This window comes from Pteronotus mesoamericanus, unplaced genomic scaffold, assembly GCF_021234165.1.
Source record: "Pteronotus mesoamericanus isolate MK-2021 breed Mesoamerican mustached bat unplaced genomic scaffold, CSHL_Meso_final contig_82, whole genome shotgun sequence".
NCBI lineage: Eukaryota > Metazoa > Chordata > Mammalia > Chiroptera > Mormoopidae > Pteronotus > Pteronotus mesoamericanus.
In genome coordinates this window covers 5,053,239-5,070,231 of record NW_026555265.1, presented here as the reverse complement: position 1 = coordinate 5,070,231, position 16,993 = coordinate 5,053,239, and the positions used below count along the sequence as shown (strand labels likewise).

Below are 16,993 nucleotides of genomic sequence, written 5' to 3'. Positions count from 1 at the left end.
TTAAAATATGTCCACAAATTATTTGAGAGGACATATTTCTCCATTCAAGAGGTATAGATGAACTCCCCTTCTCTTAAGTTTGGTCTGAATTCAGGGACTCATTTTTAACCAATAGAGTATTGCACAAGTGATTATATGTCACTGTGGAGACTAGGTCATAGGGGGCATGGAAGATCCACTTTGTGCTCTCTCTCTCTCCTCTCACCCCTTCTCTGTCACTCTCTCTGGGATCTTTTGCTCTGGGAAAAACCAGCTAATGTATTATGAGGATACTCAAGGAGCCCTATGGGAGGTCTATGGGACAAAGGACCAAAAGTTCCTACCAACTACCAGGTAGGGACTTGGAAGGGAATCCTATAGATCCAGTCAAACCTTCAGATGACTGCAGCCCTGGTCAACAGTTTGAAAGCAACCCCATGAGTAACTTCTAAAGAAGAACTCCAACTAAGTCTCTTCCAAATTTCTCATACACAGAAAATGTGAGGTAATCAATGCTTGTTTTAAGTTATTATGGAGTAATTTTTTATAAGACAATATAAAACAAATAGTTATGTTTCTACTTTTTTTTAAAGATTTGGTTTATTTTTTTAGAGAGAGGAGAAGGAGCGAGGAAGAGAGGGAGAGAAGCATCTATGTGTTGTTGCCTCTTGTGCCCCTCTTCCTGGGACCTGGCCTGCAACCCAGGCATTTGCCCTGACTGGGAATCAAACTGATGACCCTTTGGTTCACAGACCAGCACTCAATCCACTGAGCCACACCAGCCAGGGCTCTTTCTGCCTTTTTTTTTTTTTTTTTTTTTGGTAATCTTCAGCCTTTTGAGTCATAAAATTGTATTGTCTAGTCCCTAATTTTTACATTATAAAAAATTGCAGTTAGACTATATGTTCTGGAAATAACCCCTGTAATCAGCAGGTTAAGGAATTTTTTTTGGACCTCATCTTCTCCCCCTAGCTTTCTTTTATAAAATAATGATAATATTAATAATACCACTCACCACCAAGCATGTAATTTACAGATTTTAGAGTTTCACATTTATTATATAATTTTACCCTTACAATAATCCATTGAAGTAGGTATTATATTATTCCCATTTTATAGACAAAGAAATTGAGAACTTGAGAGTAAAAATGTCTGATTGAAAGTCACACAGTAAATAAAATACTGGAAGTCCAGAGGTCTTTGAACTCCAATTTAATATTTTCCACTGTGTTAATTTGATACTTAATATTAATTTAATATTTTCCACTGTTATAATAGAAATGATCATACAGTTTTATCCCCAAAACCCGGGGACCCACTACATATTTTAGCTTTACAGTTTAATATTTGAGAATTTTTTCATAATCTTCCTTCTATTTTACATTACTTAGGTTTGAAATGAGTAAATGGGTTTGTTTAATCTCCTTTTTTTCTTCTCTCTCCTCTTAGAAGTCATCTAATTGTCTTTGCATGTAGCCAAGTTGTTATATCTTTAATACTTTATCTTATTTTAAATGACTGATAAGATGAATATAATAAATACTAGGATTGTAGTCTCTGTTGGCTATCCAACTGAGTAACTACATGGATTATTTTTATAATTTTATTATCTGCATTTTTTCCTCATGTATTAAGTAATTTTATGATATGAAAATAAAGCACTCAAATTTCAGTATTTGATAATGAGTCTTAAGTTCTGCACTTTATAAAAAATATTGCCTAGAATATCAGAATTTGTTTTTATCTTTTCCCTCAAAATTTAAAATATGTGCTCTTTGATTTTTCATTGAAGAATTTGCAAATAAGGGTACTTAAGGTAGCTATCCTTTACAGGAGTACACAGTTAAATCATTCTGGGAGATTTAGTAAGCTGGAATGTCCCAAAATATGTGCAATGTTTTAAAAGATGATATCCAATTCTGGTTAAAAGCAACTTGTGCAAGTGTTTCAAAACATAGTACTGAATTATAAATTAATTCTAAGTATGTGGCATAGTTTTTGACAGTAGAAAATTAATAAGTTGTTACGAATATCTGTGTTTTAAATGAAAAATAAAAAATATCATATTCGTTCTTGTTTTGTTTTTGTTTGTTTTGTTTTCTTCCAATAAAGCTATGGAGTATTGAAATTCCTGTCACTTAGAATAGAATAAAAACAACTGACCATCTGAGTTCAATCTATTTCGAATCTTTCTGCTTTTTTCCCATGGGCCCATTAAAAGAGCCAGTCTTTCCACTTAAATATTTTTAAGTGTTTTGAGTTGTCCAAAAGAAATAACTTTGTAAATTATTCTCTAAAGAATTTTGAGTGTGTCCATTTATGTTCTCATTACATTAGGAAATATTTTTTTCTTTGTTCAACATTATAACTTATTAACATAGAACATGGTTCCTTAAGCACCAATCTTCATCAATACAAAGTGAGTTTCTTTGTATGATCAAATGATACTGCACAACATCAAAGAAGTCATATAAAATTCAAATTTTTAATACAAACATAGAATTCAAATCACAGAGAGAGCAGATGCATAGATAGCAGCAGACTTCATAATACCCACACTAGTACTTGTCTCATTCTTCATCTGAATTTTAGCATGTTTAGTTTGAATTCCCTACTTAGCTCTCCAAATATATGGGTCAAGTGATACTTTCTAATGATCATGTTACATGCTCTGCTGTGAACTAAATGTCTTCAATTCTTCTGAGGCTCCATGGATATTCAAAACTGAAATGGTTCATTGGCCGATAGTTTGAGCATCACTTTATCTTAGAGAACTAACTAAAGCCACTGACTGGAAATTAACCAAACACAGAAATTCTAATTTTTAAGAATGCTTCCTCTTAACCAGAAGCTGTAATTATTATTATACATTCTTTCAACAACTTTTCTTTGGGGAGCATTTATATACAAGGTCTACTGTTTTCTGTACAACCTTTTTTTCCCCCACAATAATTTGACTTGACACTTTGGCAAACTGAGGTGCATTATTGGCAGCAAAGTTCTTCTATCCTTTATTATACAAAGTATGTGACATATCTATTTGTCTCTTGTCTCTTCGGGCAATCTTAATATCTTGTTCTCAGAAAACAACAATGCTGTGTATGACTGCTTTCTCTATGACTAGATTAGTACTCATAGGTAGCTTTGGCTAATAAATTAATTGCAAGCAAGAGTAATAAGTACTATATTTAGGCTGAAGCATAGAATAGTGTGAAGTCATACATTTTCGATGGCAAAGCTAAAAAAAATAGTAGGCCCCTATGCTGGACATATAGCATAAATGAGAAATAAGTCTTGATACACGAAGCTACTGAAACATTGGGGTTTTTCGTTAGTACAAGAGAGCTTATCTGATTCTGATCAATATATATGATGATTACAACAATCCTACCAGATTCCAGATGTCAGTGTTTGATGTTTCATATATTAAAAATACTCTCTACTAATCACTCTTCTATTCAACTGTATCCTTGTGCTGAGGCAACTCCAAGGGCTAAACATGCCCTACATTCTTATCTATTGCCTGTAAACACCTTGTTAAAAGGATGATTCGTAGTCCTCCTTGGCTGGAGAAAATCAGAGCCTACAAGGGTAAAAGAGGAGTTAAAGAGAAAAAAATTAATAGTTCTTAGACTTTCTGGGCATCAGAATCACCTGGGAGGTTTATTCCTAGAACACATCTGCCACACTCTAGAGACCCTCATTTAGTTAGTCTTGCATGAGGTCAATAAAGATGCATTTTAGTGTTAACCAAAAATGGATCGGATGTAGATGCATAATGGAATACACTGTAAGAAGCCTTGGACCAGACTCTTCAATAAAGCCTTTCTTCTCTTATAACCTGAATACTAATATTAAAAAATATGGGGAAGAGATTGAAAGGATTTTCAAGGGTAGTAGTTTGACCCATGGAATACCTTTTCTAAATTATCGAAGGCAAAATATTAAAATGCAGACTCCTAGACAACCCCCAGAACCTAATAAATCAGTCCCTCTGGGGCAGGGCCTTGCCTGGGGATCTTCACTGTAAGATGCCCCCTAGGGATTCTTAGACACACAAAGTTTGAAACAACTGCCAAAGGGATTGTTTATCCTTCTGTGAATATCTTCATGATTGGTTCAATTTACTATTCATGACTTTTCATGAACATTAGTTCAGGAACATTAGTTTTACCAACTGCTTCAACTCTACACACTGGAAATAGATATATTATTACTAGAGTTTTTACTAGTATAAGAGGAGATAACTGAAATTCATAGTGTAAATCACAACTGCTGAAAGACTAAATCTGTTTTTCAAGGTAAATGATGAACATATTTTTATTTTCCTTTAAGATAAATACAAATTATTTATTTTGGGAGAAAAATTGCAGCATGATCATGGAGGTCGGAAGACATAAAAGTGACTCTACTTTTAAAATGTTTAAACAAATGTTATAATATTAAAAAATTGAATTTTATAAAATCATAAGATGGCAGGGCCAGATGACACATCAGACAATTGATGACATTAAATTAGCTGTGGGTGGGTTTATATTAACTGTTTTTTTATTTTATTTTCATTAAAATAAAAAAAACAGTTCAGATTAAATAGTTATAATTAGATGGTTTTGTAATAGAAATAATTCCACTGGAATCTTACAGGAATAATTCTAGAATTGGCACTGGATCAGGTGTAATATGCCTAGATTAGAGGCTCAACCCTATCACTAATTGCCCAAGTGTCAGTAAAAAAATCACATAACTTGGATAATATGTTCCTGCTCTGTACTTCTTTGGTGGATTTTGTTAGAGTCAAAAAACAGTGATGTATATAAAATCAATTTCTTAGGCATAGATTATTATATAAAGGCAAGCTTATGCAACTATAAAAAGTGATTTTACTATGGTTATAGTACTGGGCAACACTTAGCAATTATAATGTGCCAGGTACTGTGCTAAGCACTTACATGCATTATATATTTTTAATGTCCACAAACCCAGTGAACGTAACAATATTATCCTTATTTTAGCTAGCAAGAGATTGAGGTTTAGATAGGATATGATCAAACAGGCAAGAAGCAGAACTCACTTTCATCTCTACTTGACTTAAAACTTGTGTTCCCAAATTGGTAATATTCCTATGTAAATAATATCTATTTAACTTACAATCCTATTATTTCAATTATAAATATACATGGCCCATGATAAAATTTTCTTATTATCCTCTGCCTTACTGGAATATGTGGCACCGAGTATTCCACTCAACTGCAGAATGCTGGGTTAGGGACTAATAACATAAACTCTTAGCCTTTTCCATGCAACAAGAGTATGGTCTATTATTTTTCTGGTCCCTGTACAGCTAATGCCAAAAAACAAGACTTTATACTGCTTACACTGTACTTATGTTGAGAACACCACAATTGTTTCACTACTTACTTATAATAAGAGTTCATGTTTCATTTTTACACCTCTGTCAAAAATCCTTTCATTTATTTTTCCTTATTAAAATAATTCAGGGGTAAGAATGACTATGGGCAAAAACATTCTCTTTCTTCTGAGGATATTGAATAACTTTCATTAGCAGATTTGGAGAGAAACTGCCTTTTCCAAGTGAAGATTCTTGAACATACTTCAAAGATGGTTTAATCACTTCAAGAAGGAATACAACATAAAACATGGGTTGTGTTCAATCATTTCTTCCTGGCATTTAGATAGGGTGGCTTGTCATTTCTTATTAGAGATTGCATGATGAGTCACATTTACTCTGGAGGGTCCTTATTATTTCATATTTTCGTTTTAACAAGAAAATGACCTAATAGTTCCTTGTTTCAACAGAAAAGGGGTCTTCTTTTCTCTTCAAGAGAAGTAGTGACATAAAACTTCTGGTTTCTTTCTCCGCCCCCTCATTCACAATAAGAGACTGTGAGAGGCTGACCTTCATTGGGCCATAACTCAGCAGCAGCCTAGACTAATATATTGACTGCCCATGTCTGGTATGGTCTTTAGCTCTTTTTATTTTGTTTCTGTTCAAAAAGAATAGATTGTACTCCTAATTTTTCTTGTAGTACCCACCAGACAGGAAAGCTCTACAGAGTAGGTGAAAGGCACACTGTTTTCAGCTTTTTCTACTCTAATGGAGTGTTAGGTCAAATCTGCCCTATTGTGAGTGTTCAGATGTCTTCCATTTAGAATGGGAATAAACATCTCCCATTATTTCCTTCTCTTCTGCCATCTCAATATTGCCAGGGACATGTGAATCTGCATTTGGACTTATGTTGTTTAAATAAATATTCTAGTTCTGAAATGACAAACTAGCTGCCCTTGGGTTGAATATGTGTTCATGAATTTGGTTCTTATCTTTCTTTCTCTCTTATATTTAAGTTTAAGCCATCTCATAATTGAGAGATTACATAAAAATCTAATTTTTAGATTCTTCTTAAACACTGACCTATCTGCCAACAGTGTGGCTAAATTGATGATAAAATCAAGATGGAGTTCAGTAGAGGCTGCTCCTTTTTGAAAGTAATAAATATTTTCAGTTACCTACAGAACCCATTCATCTCTATAATCTCCCTGACTGGGAGGTCAAATGCCATTGTCTTCTATGACTGTGCTGACTTGTTTAGAGAGAAGAAGTAGGTAACTGTACCTATGTCCCTATACACATGAGCCCTACATGAAAAGTGTGTATATTATGCTTGTACAGTTTATGGCCTCCTTTTTCTTTTTCTTTTTCTTTTTCTCATTTCCTAATTCTTGCAGGCACTTAAGTTGATGATCCCTTCTCAGAATCTTAAGTGGGAAGAAGGGATTCATGCACAAAACTCTACACTATACCCCTCACAATACTGAATTTTTCTGCTGTCGGTTCTAAAAATATGAGATTTTTGTGTAAACTTCTATTTTATTTGAAACATTTTTTCACTTTCTTTTGGTCCTTTCTCAGATATCTCTTAATATGCATTAGAAAGAAACTAAAGGGACATCTTATCTTTCCTAATTCCTGAACCAAAGCTTGTTTTCCTGAAATGGAATACTCTTCAGATATGAATTTGAAAGCCGTAAAAGGTAGAAAAGAGAGAGAAGGGTAAAAATTTGTTAGTACAAATGAAATCACATGAAAATATAATTTTATTGATGCTAACAACTTTAGGCAGGTTAGAGAACACTAGTTTACAGTGAGACAGGGGACACCATGTATCCCTGTATGGGTCAGTTTGGTCTCCCAGGGAAAATGTGCTGCAGGCTTTCTGTTGATCTTAGTCCTACAGCATCCACTAGAACAAACTCCTTTCCATAATGTTCCCTTGGGATATATATACCCTGTAAGTGTCATAGCCCAAGTACACCTGACTGCCTCAGAGCATGAAGTTGATCAACAAACTAAAAAAAAAACAACAAAAAACCCCCCAGCACTTAAATTCTTTGCTCAGTTTTAAATCATTGAGCAAGAGAGAGGATCAGACTTTAGGTGACTTGCACATACTGACCTTCTAGGGGCCAAGAAGAGTGTGCTCTTCTGAGGCCATTAGAGGCAATAATTCTGGATGCAGGTCCTTCAGGTCTTTTGTCTCCTAGAAATAAATAGTTTTTAAAATCAATAAAGGGGACACAATCTGTTAGTCCACTAGATGATAAAAATGTCAATTATTCCCATAGGTTCATGGTCGAAAGAGGGCTGGTAGAGACAGAAGCCACCACCCACCACATTATAATTATAGGATATAAAAGTCATTGTTATTAGATAAATCCGTGAAATGGTGAAGAGTAAGGGCTGCGATCTGGGGAGCAGGGGTTTCCAATCTGGCACCATTTTGTATCCATTGAGTTTCTGATTCTTGGGGAACAGGCTTACAGAGGTGTGTCTCCCACTGGGGCTGGGTATGGATCTCTGCCCGGCTCTTGCTCCTAAGGTGACTCTCTCCTCCACAGTAGGTGACACAGCAGCGACAGGCTGCAGAAGGCTTTCCTCTGTGCTTAGACATCGTGCCTGAGGCTGGAGAGGTACCCGCAGCCCTCCCTGAGCTCTGGAGTTCTGGAGGCTCTTTCAAACGACTTCTCCTCCTTTGAACATGGTCCAGACTGATGTCAGACTGAGAAGAACAGCTCTCATTCCAGCCAGAGCTAGCACTCAGGCTTCTCAGGGGAAGAGCCAACCGCAATGCCTTCCAGAATTTAGAGCCAGCATGTTTGGATTTTTCTCCCTTCCAGCTCACAAAAGACACAGACTCCTTCAGCTGCAGGATGCCTGGGTGTGGATGCTCAAGGGGACGATACTCCACCACAATGAGCTTGGTAGCAATGGAATTCTGGCACATAACACCCAGTTTAAATTCCAGCATGCTGATGCTCTTTTCTGTCACATAGTCTGGGCTCAGTACAACAATCATCCTTCGGCTCCTCTGAATGAAGTCAAAAACTGCTTCCACTGTATCTACAGGAAAATGGAAAGATAGGATAATGCCTAGTGGAAACTTATGTAAGTTTCAGCTCATCATTGTTTCTCATACAAAGGGAAGGCAATGAATAAACTTTCAAGGAGGAGAAATTAACCACCTCTGAAATTAGCAGCTAATTTCAGCTCTGTTTGTAAATTATTTCTTGGTTTGAAATATTATTCCCTATTATTCCCTATCATTTTATATGATGGTACTAGATCTACATCCTTAAATATTTGAAATATTTTGTAACTATTTTGATCTCACTGCTTCTGCTTCTCATCTCTAGATTAAATAAATTCAAGATTTTTATTACCTATATGACATGGTATCAAGTCCCTTCCCTACTTTTATTATTTTCCTGTATATAATATTCAGTTTATATATGTGTTTCTTAAGAGTAGTATCCTGAACAAGACTAAACATAATGCTCTAGACATAGAGTGATCAGCAAAGAGCAATCGGGAATTACCATCTTCTAACATTTACACAGTTATCTCTTGATAATTAAAATTTTTGGATACAGCATCAGACAGTTTATACTATTGAGCTTGTTGTCAACCCAAATTCCTTTCTTTCATGTGTATGTGTCTCTGTGTCAAGATATGGTTTAACAATAATTAAAGGGATGAAAACATTGACAAGAATCAGTCAATTAACTAAGACTTCTGGCAAAACATTCAATTCTAATAGTTACTGAGGTGAAATTAGATCCCAATGGGAAAGTTCTTGAGGTAAATGCAGTGCTTAGTTCTCTGTTTGATTTAAGATCTTAAACAATGTTATTTTCTGAAGGAAAAGAATTCCAAATATATAAATGACAGCCATTGACAACTCTGAATACAGGTGCTACAGACACACCATGAGGTTGAGCACCTACGCTTTTGGGGTTAGAGGTGAGATAGTGCCCTAGAGACTTTTTGTCCTGTAAAGACAAGCTGAAAGTTTGTAGTGAAATTGATCATTATTAATTTGACAAGTCTGAAGGAGATATGTTCCTTATCAGATTAGCTCTTTCCAATTAGTGAATTTAACATGATTTTGAAGGGAAATTGGAAGAATAATTTTTAAGCACTTTTAACTGGTTTTATCAAGATAGCAGAGTGTTTTAGGTAATTCTTATTTCAATTTTAAAAGAGAAATCTAAATTTTCACTAATCTTCAAAGCCTGTGTGAGTGTTCGCACATGTTTTATAAAGTCCTTTGTTCTGTCTAGTCCTGCTTGGAATCTTATGTAGCTGTCTTTCATAAACCTGAGAATGTGAGAGTAGGAAGTCTACTGCTTCCCCTGTCTCATGATAGATACAATAAACCTTTAAAACAACACGGTTAGTTTTTCATTACAAGGAAATTGTGCACTCAAATTGTGTTTGTGTGTGTTTTTCTTTAAAATAGCCTCTGGGGATATCATTGTTGGGGGGAAAAATCAGCCCAAAAAACAGGATCCTAGATCCTCTAAAAAGGAGGTTGTGGCTTTTAAAAAAATATTAATATTTTACCTGGACTGGTATTTGAGAGAGGTCGATGCTAAATAAACAGATATGTATGGTGAAATCCCAGACTTTGAGGAATAAATGTAGGGATGCTTCTCTGGCGGGGACCTTCAAAAAGTACTTTGAAAGAAGCCATATCCTTTATGGAATGTTTTAATGTCTTACATATTGTCAAAACTTTATATCTGAGGTTGCAATTTATTATGATTTTAATACTGAAGATTATTTGGAGAGGTAGTTGTAAATTAGATCTTCCTTATTTGGCTCAAAAAAAAAAAAAAAAAAAAAAAAGATGTGTGGCCATAGAATGATGCGGCCATTTTCTTGTGTTATATATTCTAAATTGGTTTTCAACTCACTTTCTGGTTTAGAACTCTTCAAGGAAGAATACTCCTGCCTTTAAAATTCATAGCCTCAGGAGAACTGTAATTGAACAACAGTAAAAAAACAAAAAAAAGAAAAAAAATAAAATTCATGGCCTCTCTGAAATCCCCCTATAATTAAACTAGGGCTGCAATTTTGTTCTTTGGCTGGGTTATTGGTGTATGAAAGAGCAGCAAGCCTGCCTCTCTCTCTTTCTCAAAACTTGAAGTGCAGTAAAAAAATAAAGTGTGACACCTAATTTGGAAGATAGACCTGAATTCAAATATTGGTTTCTCCATTTGTCTCTGTTTTTAATCTTAATATATTTAAGTCCAAATTTATCCATCTATCAAATACATATGAGAGAAAATTTTGAAGGTTGTTAAACAGATTAGAGATACCTAAATGGATAAATGAATACCAAACACAATATTAAAATAAAGTATGGACTCGTGTTGATTGAAACTGAGTCATTTTTTGCGACTTTAGAGAATCATCTTAATATGTGAATTTATGTGTCATAAGTTTTAAAAATTCTGTCTTTTCAGTTTAAAATACATGCAAATAAAAAATATCGCTGAAACATTTAATCTTCTTGCCCATTACTAAAAATACTTCAGAGAAATAAGACAGACTAGTTGTTGAATATGTCTCTTCTATCATACTGTGACTTTACTGGCATCAAAGGCCTAGTGACATCAGTGAATGACTAAAGAAAGTATTGAGCATTTTAACAAGGTCAGTAATAGACAGGTAACTGCGATGACCAAACTACTGATACTGAAACTGTTGTTATCAAAACTAAATTGTCACCACTATGTTCTAGGAGGTAATTTAATACATCCAGAGTTGGAAGAAACTCTGAAGTTCAATGTGGAAAGCCCATATACAAAATCTTAGTAAGAGTCATCTAACTAATCTAATTAGTTCCTAATTGAGTAGAAATCTGTTTCCATATAATCCTCATCCATTGATCCTAAATCTGCTCTTTGGAGATGGCCTCGAAAGTAAAAAAAAAAAAAAATTGCAGTAGGAAAATTTTTACTAATCAAACCAGTTCAGTTATAGAAAATCAATAAATATTCTTAAAATATGTGAATAGAAAAAACTTAAGCAAGAAGGCTTCCCTGTCATTATAAATTTAATATACAAAAGAAAATGCATTTCCAAATATCTGCCTGATTTATATTAAATTTGTGATAGGAATGCATTTTTTATTAATGTACGCAAATTATCCTCTATTAACTAAATTCAAGTTATTAGTTAATTGATTGCATTCCAATGTGACTGCCTTGGGGTTGCATTAAAGCCTATACAAGGTAAGAGATTCCTGTAAGCTGTCTTAGTTCCAGGTTAAACAAAAAGGAACAGGCTGTGTCTTTGTTTAAAAAGATTTCTCTCTTTTTGTCCCTCCCTCCCGCTCTGTACCTCTGTCTGTCTTTCTGGCTACCTAAACACACATACACACACACACACACACACACACACACACACCCTGGTATTCTACAGCAATCCATTTTACTTAAGTAAACCTTTTACTCAAATGTAAAGAAAATGTTCTTGAGATGAAGTTCCCATTTTCTTTCATATTTCTCTCAAAAAGAGAAACAACCAGTGGTGTAACATAACATTTTTATATGTATTTTCCTTTTTATTTGTATTTCTTATGCCCAAACATGAAAATAAAGACATAAAACACATGCACAAAATAAAATTCAAAGCTGAAAATAAATGGTTTATTTTTAAAATAAATTTACAAATCAAATGAAAAATGGAAAATACAAAAGTTTATGAAGAAAATAAAAAAGATAACCTTAAAATATTAAAACCTATGGAAAGAAAATGGATAATTAACAGAGGAGTGATGCTTTTGTTCCCCAGTACAAAGGAATGATTTTTTTATTAGAATCCTAGGGAATCATCTAAGTTACAGTACAGAAGAAAATTAAATAAATTTTGTGTACACAATGATTGTGTAATTAAACACGCTATATGTCATAGGTCTTTGTTAACTTGGGTGTAGAAGGTCTTTATATTACATATCTCAAACATTAGGTTTTTTTTTTAACTTTAGAGATTTCTTTTTTAACATGAGAGACAACTTATTTCTGCTCTCTAAATTATGTTTCTCCATCTCCCTCAAATATTCCATATTAGGCATCTTCTGGGACATAAACAAAGTATCTTGAAAAAATTACTCTTAAAATGAGACATATTATGTCAATTTGAGATGCTTTAGATTTTAGCATTTGGAAAAGTTCAGTACCAAAGATAAGAATATAAATAGGAAAAAAAGGTCTAGAAGTTTCTAGGGACACTCGACAGCATTTGGGATAAATATGGATCCAAAAGTGCAAAAAGAATGGACCCATGGTGATGGGCCTGCCCCCATTTACCTAAAGCTGATGCAAGAATTTGATATACAGACATTATCTGGAGTCAGGTTTCCTCTGGTCTTGTGAATGAAGGACAGTTAGGAGGAGTAATTGTGGTTTGTAACAAGAAAAAGCATTGATGAAGCTAAAAATGTTAGATCCAAGAATGACGTCTAGAACAGTTTTATAGTCAAGAATGCACGCTTATATTCAATTTAAAATGATCAATGACCCTCTGTAAAGAAATGATATATTATGTACTTTATTACTGCTGAAGGACTTTTAAATATAGGAGGGAGTTTTAGAATTGCTTAACAACATACTACAGGATAAGGGTTTCCTTCAGTTATGGGTTATGGTGTTTCATAGGATACTCAGGCTCATTTATAGGCACTTTATAACTCTACAGTCCAAATAGAGATTTCTCCAGTAGTTGAACATTGAGAGTCACACAGCTTAGTTTTTAAGCGTGTGTGTCCAGGACATAGGAAATGATCAGCGAATGCCAGAGGACTGGCTACTGCTTAGCAGTGACCATGGAAACTCCGTGCACAGTAGACCCCAGATCAACTGTAGCAGCAGTAAGTTATTTATACTTATTTACGGAAGGCATGGACTAACAACAGCTACCTCTCTGTGACCTGTGAATTCACAAATAACATTAATGCATGGAAAACACTGACCCAAAAGCATTTCAGTAGAAACATAATGCAAAGACTGGACAAGAGTTTGTAATGCTGTGCTAGTGACTAGTTAAAGTCATGTGCATGTGTATATGGGTGTCTATACACACACACAAATATCATTCAATTATGTATATGTGTGTATATATACATATATAATTCATGTGTGTCTATATGTAATATACATAAACATACATGTAATTTGTACACACATATGCGATAGATAATTATCACTCTGTAAACTGTGGGCTTAGTTTTCACTTTTCCAATTCTCAAAAACAGTGACATTTTACTAAAAACAAACTAAAACAAGTTACATTGACAATGACTTTTCAGCTGACCTGTTTGGAGTAAGTGTTTTAACTGTAGCAGTGAATGAAATAGGAAAAATACTATAGGTCCAGTTAATTCTCTTAGATTAATGCTAAAAGGAGCTCTTAAGGTCACTGACTCTAACTTCAATGCTTTACAATGGGGACACAGAAACAAATGAGGGGAAATCACTTTCCTAATATTCACATGAGTAAGGCTGAGATTGAAAGGCAAATGTCCAAACACCTAGTTCTGCTATTTTCTCATAAGCCAGAAAATGCCCTAAAAGCATTATTTTACTCTATTAACACCATTAGAGAAGTTTCCTACTAGACTGAAGCAAGTGTAGAGCCACCTGTAAACTCTTGAGTGACTGACACAAACAAGTTACAGTAGAGAGGGAAGATGGGATAATAATTATGGGTTGACCTAGAGATACTCAGAAGTTTACTATAATAAAAAACATTATATTTTCAAGTTGACAAATATAACACCAATTACCTGAGATAGAAGGCACAGGAGGTATAGGAGAAAATGCAGGCAAGCCCTTTAAATCAATCATAAGGAACACTTTCCGTAATACTTCAGTAATACGGAACATTCTCAGGGGATTAGTCTAAGTGGGTGTTAGTCTTGTTGTGTGTGATGTTGTGTGGTACAGCAGAATGAGCAAAAGAGCTCATTATCCTCAGCTAAAGTAAATTTAGACCCTGATTATCTTTTTAATGGATGAGTAACAATAAAAGAAAAAGAAAACTATACTTAGAAACTCATGACCCTGTTTACAGATGGCTTATCTTTAAGGGGTCTTTCAGTCCAGTGCCAAAGGCTGCCCCATAATGTTAAAATGACAGAGAGAGAGAGAGAGAGAGAGAGAGAGAGAGAGAGAGAATAGAGACATAACAGACAATGTAATAACAGGGAGAGAAGATGCAGAAGAAAAAAATTATGTCAACCAAGTCTTTGCCTGCAAAGAACACAGTGACATCAGAGATTGGTGACAGACTGGTGGCCCAATCATTCTGAATCTTAGTGTTGCCTGAGGAAACAGAACAGCTAGTCACACCATCACCCTGAATTTACCTCTATGGGAAGGCTTCCATAGAATGGTTTTCTGTCCATGAAACAATAAATTGGGTACAAAGAAGGAGGGACTTTCTTCCCCGAATACCCTTGTATCTGTTTACCCCTTTCATTGTCCCTTTCATACATTTTTCAAGGATGAATAGGAGAGACCCTGTTCGCCACTTCTAGACCACCTGGAACTTTTCTTCACGGGCATGGCCACCTGCAACTGCTTCCAGAACCTGCCATGTGGATACTTGGATTTCTCCCCTTTCCATTTAATGACCGTGAGCACCGCCTTAGCCCTCTTCAGCTCTTTCACCTTCATCTCCTTCACAGCTTTGTACTGCACTAAAATGACGCTGATGTTTCCCCGAGAGGCCATGTTTTCTAGGCCAGCCTTGAGCTCCAGGAGGGCTTGGGTTCCCTGGAGCACGTAGTTGGGGCTTAGGACAACCAGGAGACGTCTGCTTTTCTGAATGAAGCTCAAGGTCTCATCTGTGACAACTGGGAAAGAAAACACCAGGGGGATTAGTGTTGGCCAAGAATTCCCCAGAAGCATGGGGTTTGAGGAGCAAGTGTGGGGAACTTAGGATATCAGCCTGAGAGTTGAGGTGAAACTTTTGACCACAAACACTCTGTACAACTTAATCATTAGATCCTTTCACTCAGTTCACTAAATGCCACTCTCCTCAGGAAGATAGTAATTACATGCACATGTTCTAACCCAAAAAATAATGCCACACAGGACTGAAGCCAAAATGTGCTTCTATAACATTGGTCTTCAAAAGAATCATTTGGGATATTAAGGAATGAGAGGGTTGTATTGAGATAAATTTCTCCAAATTGTGTGGCATGTTGTGTCCCATCTAAAGCAGACCCTCAGCCGTTTCTCCCCAAAGATGCCCATGTATCAACTCTCTAGGGCCAGTGGGCATTCATTTTATATATATGTCAAAATCATAGAAAAAATATTTTTCACAAACACAGAACAGCAAGAGCAAGAATCTTCATTTTTTTTGAAAGTCCCTCTCTGTTACCAGGCACTTTCTGACTAGAATGTATTTGAAATGGAAACTTAAAAACCATCTAGCTAACTTAATGGCATTTTGGCTGGCATCACATTCTCAGCTCAGCTTTCTATTCTGATCTCTACTCAGAAAGCTAAATTAATCCCTGGATCTTTCTCCCTAAACTCCGATCATTATGATGAAGCCATGTGTTTCAGCAGCTGCTGGATGATCTGTCTGCCTTCACCACCATGCTTTCTTCAGGTCAGAAAAGAAGAAAGAATAAGGGAAATGGAAATGCACCTTAATTTCATTCTGTTGTCAAGGGCTTTGATTAGTTCCTGTCAGAAAATTCTTGGGAATAATCCATCTCTAGGTTGCTTATCAGAGACTGTTTAAGCCTTTATTGAGAGGTTCAGATAGGAGCCAAATCCAGGAAATAGTGTTGTGTGAAGCTATTTCGTTACTTACCATACTTGCCTAAGCCATCGTTTTGCTCCTTAAACTTCACAGATACAGAGGCAGTGGGGGAACACTTGCAATTAAAATAAGTGTGTGCAGCCTGGAGCAGAATCCAGCAACAAGTAATTATCTATTCCAAGAAATGTTGTTGGAAGCTGACTGTGTGTAAGCATAGAAAGAGACCCAGCGGCAAAGAGGACCCAGGAAGAAGAGCAGGGAGAACTCAAGGATCAAACATCAAAGCAGGATGCAAGAGTAATTATGTGGAACTTGAATTCTTCAAAGAACTATCAGCCCCTATTGGAGGGTCTTACATGCTGTTATGCTGTAAATCTTTGTATAATTTCCATACACTAGATAAAGATTTGTTGAATAGCTGCATAAATGAACAAATGGTGAATAAATAATTTAGGATTTTAAGTCTTAAAATGAGTGGAATGTATCCTTTAAGTACATAATCAAGTCATCATTTCCTGGCAAAATTCTACTGAAGGGGATATCCACTGCAGAACATAAGCAAGAGAGACTCTTAGGTGATGATTGGGGAGATAAGTGATCCAGCTAATTCAACATTAGAATAAACAATTAAATCTATTCTGGATTAGAATTCAATTTCGGCTATTTACAATGATCCGTATAGTATTTAAAAAAAAAAAAAACATGTTAAGTGATTAGTGATTAATGCAAACAGTATTTTAGGGGAAGAAAATTAGTTTGTTGTGCTGAAGGTTAGAGACATCACATGCATTTCAAAAGTATGAAGATTAACAGTGAGTGTAGGAATGCTACCATGTATTTATAAAACAGATTCGATTGGGCCATCGCTTTGTA

General features: G+C 35.3%; 1 protein-coding gene across 4 annotated transcripts in view; it reads right to left on the bottom strand.

Annotated features, from left to right (window-relative positions):
• Positions 1-7,676: 7,676 nt before the first annotated feature.
• IL1RAP (interleukin 1 receptor accessory protein) overlaps positions 7,677-16,993 on the bottom strand; it is a 149,924-nt gene continuing 140,607 nt past the window's right edge. For 3 of the 4 annotated variants that reach the window (XM_054585125.1, XM_054585126.1, XM_054585124.1), the window contains one exon: positions 7,677-8,395. In XM_054585125.1, the coding sequence (XP_054441100.1) occupies positions 7,677-8,395 (719 nt within the window). Of the gene's footprint in view, positions 8,396-14,497; positions 15,198-16,993 lie in introns of those variants that run through there. The other variant, XM_054585127.1, reaches the window with a different exon arrangement.